This window comes from Octopus bimaculoides, chromosome 1 (assembly GCF_001194135.2).
Source record: "Octopus bimaculoides isolate UCB-OBI-ISO-001 chromosome 1, ASM119413v2, whole genome shotgun sequence".
Taxonomy (NCBI): domain Eukaryota; kingdom Metazoa; phylum Mollusca; class Cephalopoda; order Octopoda; family Octopodidae; genus Octopus; species Octopus bimaculoides.
The window spans coordinates 168,354,971-168,358,165 of NC_068981.1; the positions used below are offsets into that span (position 1 = coordinate 168,354,971).

Consider the following 3,195-nt stretch of genomic DNA (forward strand, 5'->3'; position numbering starts at 1 on the left):
TATATATATATATATATATCAAAAGTTAGACAGAGAAGGGAAAAATAGACGAAAACTGGGTGGCGCAAATATAATGGACAGAAAAGGGAGACAAAAACATGATACAAGGAACATTTGCAGCTGATTTTTTCATCAGTTGGTTTCCGAGACATCTTAGTGGTTTCATGCTATCTAAAACCAAGACCACTGTTATCAACGTGAATGCTAGAACATAGAGTGACAGGAAAAGGCTGACGAATGTGTGCGAAGACAGGACAAAATAACATTGCGTGTACAATAAGAAATAATGACAAGAAATAATACGTATACAATAGAAAATGCCTTACGGCTGAACAATAAGTGAAAGGAATAATTATATGTATACAGTACTAAAACAGTACAATACAATACAGACAGAAAAAGCCTTTTGGGCTATCAAGACAAATGTAGTGAGGTAGAGCAAAGAAATGGAGAAAGTCGTTGACAGATGGAACACAATTGTGTCTGGTTTGGCCAGTAGCAGGCTGAAGAAAAATAACACACTTTGACTGTCAAGTGGTAAGACAGGGGAAGAGTGGCGGAGGGACTAATAAATGAGAGGGGGAAAAAGAGGCAGAAGTGTAAGAAAGAGGGAGGAGAGAGAGAGAGAGAGAGAGAGAGAGATAGAAAGAGGACAGGGTCCAAGGGAGGCAATTATGGAGGAGAGGAAGAAAGAGCTAAGGGTCACACTATTATCTTCTTAATATAAATTTGAGTGATGTTTCTATGTCCGTTACGTTTTTATGCTCATTAACTTCTAGACCATTGGTGCAAGGACAATGAAACTCAAACCAGCAACTCTCCTAATTCCAGGGAATGTCCTTAGGAGATCTATTCTTTTAAGGGCTTCCTAATTGGGGCCCCACTGATCCCCCTATTTTTACTGCATTTTAAACTAAATGCAAGGCATTGGCGATCAAATCGGAGCAATGACAATGAATTTCATACCATGAACTCCCAGGGAGTATCGTAAGGAAGTTCAATTTCTGAAGGGGTGCTTAAATGGGGCCCCACTGACCCCCTCTATTTTTACTGCGTTTACCTCACTCCTATGCTTATTGATTAAAATATGATCAGCATATTTGCGGAAATAAATTTCATTACACAAGAGCAGAGGGCCGCGAAGTGGCCTGGTAGTGGGGCCGAAGGCCTCAAAGGTGCCCTCTGTAGGAACCAGCCTGAATGCCACCTGAAGGGTGGCTTCAAGGCTAGTGTATATATATATATATATATATATATATTTGCAATAATTATAATGATAGAGAATATAGAGACTGACACATTCTCAAAATTTATTTCCTTTTATTTTGCAATGTCATACAGCATGTTTTTATGGTTACGATGACCTACACATGTTTCCAATGCCCAGAGTATGAGCATTGGCTCTGTCTCTCTATCATCATCATTATCATCATCGTTTAACGTCCGCTTTCCATGCTAGCATGGGTTGGACGATTTGACTGAGGACTGGTGAAACCAGATGGCTACACCAGGCTCCAATCTGATTTGGCAGAGTTTCTACAGCTGGATGCCCTTCCTAATGCCAACCACTCCGAGAGTGTAGTGGGTGCTTTTATGTGACACTGACACGAAGGCCAGTCAGGCGGTACTGCACTGGCACGAAGGCCAGTCAGGTGGTACTGGCAACGGCCACGCTCAGAATGGTGTATTTTACGTGTCACCTGCACAGGAGCCAATCCAGCGGCACTGGCAACGGTCTCACTCGAATGACTCTTCATGTGCCAGGAATGCGAAGCTGCGGCACAAGTGCCAGGAACGCAAAGCTGCGGCACAAGTGCCAGGAACGTGAAGCTGCGGCACAAGTGCCAGGAAGGCGACGCTGGTAACGATCACACTTGAATGGTGGTGCCATCACGATTTCGCTTTATACATATATATATATATATATATATAGTAGAAAGGACTATAATAGTAATAATAATAATTGTCATTATTATTATTATTGTTGTTATTGTTGCTCTTGTTGTTTGGTTGTTACATAATATTTAATTATGCTTCCCATCATACCACAACCTGTGGTTTAAAATGAGAAGCATTTCTAATTCATTTCAAATCCTATCAATTTATTTGCCAATAATTCAATAGATAACACCACAACCTGTCTCTCTCTTTCTTTGTCACAATCAAATGGAGGGTCAGAATCCAAATCATAAAATTCAACATTTCTCACAACAGTTGACCTTTGGTAATGATGATGATGATGACGATGATGGTGATGATGGTGATGGTGGTGGTGGTGATGATGATGATGATGATGATGATATTGATGATGGTGGCAGTAGTGGTGGAGTTGGTGGTGGTGGTGGTGGTGGTGGTGGTAGGAGTGGTGATGATGTTAATGATGAGGATGCACTACTGCTACTGTTGATGATGATGATGATGGTGGTAGTGGTGGTGGTGGTTGAGGTGGTGGTGGTGGTGGTGATGATGATGGTGGTGGTGGGAGTGGCGATGGCAATGTTGATGATGATGAGGATGATGCTGATGGTGATGATGGTGGTGGAGGTGGTGGTGGTAGTGACGATAACAAAAAGATGGAGGTGGAGGAGAAGAATGGTGACCCCTATAACCATGATGAGAAATGAGGAAAGGGGAGTGGATGACGACACCGACGACAGATGATGGTGATGATGATGACGATGATGATGACAGTGGTAGTGAAAACAAGGATGACAACAGACGGTGATAAGGTTGATCTAAAATTAGGATGTTATGAAGGCATAGAACAAAACTAAAAGGTGTAATAAAACATGGCAGAAAATATTCTTACTATTATTTCTTCTTGTTTGTCAGACAATATCAGAATTTTATTCATAATATCTCCAAGACTCTTCAACAATGACGCATTCTGTAATGAAAGATGGCATAGACTTGAAAAAGAAAAGTAAAAACAAAAGAAAAAGACAACGACGACGACAATGGTGATGATGATAATGATGATGGTGATGATGATGATGGTGGTGATGATGATGATGATGATGGTGGTGATGATGGTGATGATGGTGATGGTGATAATTATGATGGTGATGATGATGATGGTGATGATGATGATGATGATGATGATGATGATGATGGTGATGATGGTGATGATGGTGATAATTATGATGGTGATGATGATGATGGTGATGATGATGATGATGATGATGATGATGATGA

General features: G+C 40.9%; 1 protein-coding gene across 1 annotated transcript in view; it reads right to left on the bottom strand.

Annotated features, from left to right (window-relative positions):
* Positions 1-3,195, bottom strand: part of LOC106883256 (uncharacterized) — a 58,958-nt gene that overhangs the window by 46,925 nt on the left and 8,838 nt on the right. The window contains exon 4 of the mRNA XM_052971576.1: positions 2,810-2,887. Coding sequence (XP_052827536.1) covers positions 2,810-2,887 — 78 coding nt within the window. The remainder of the gene's footprint in view (positions 1-2,809; positions 2,888-3,195) is intronic.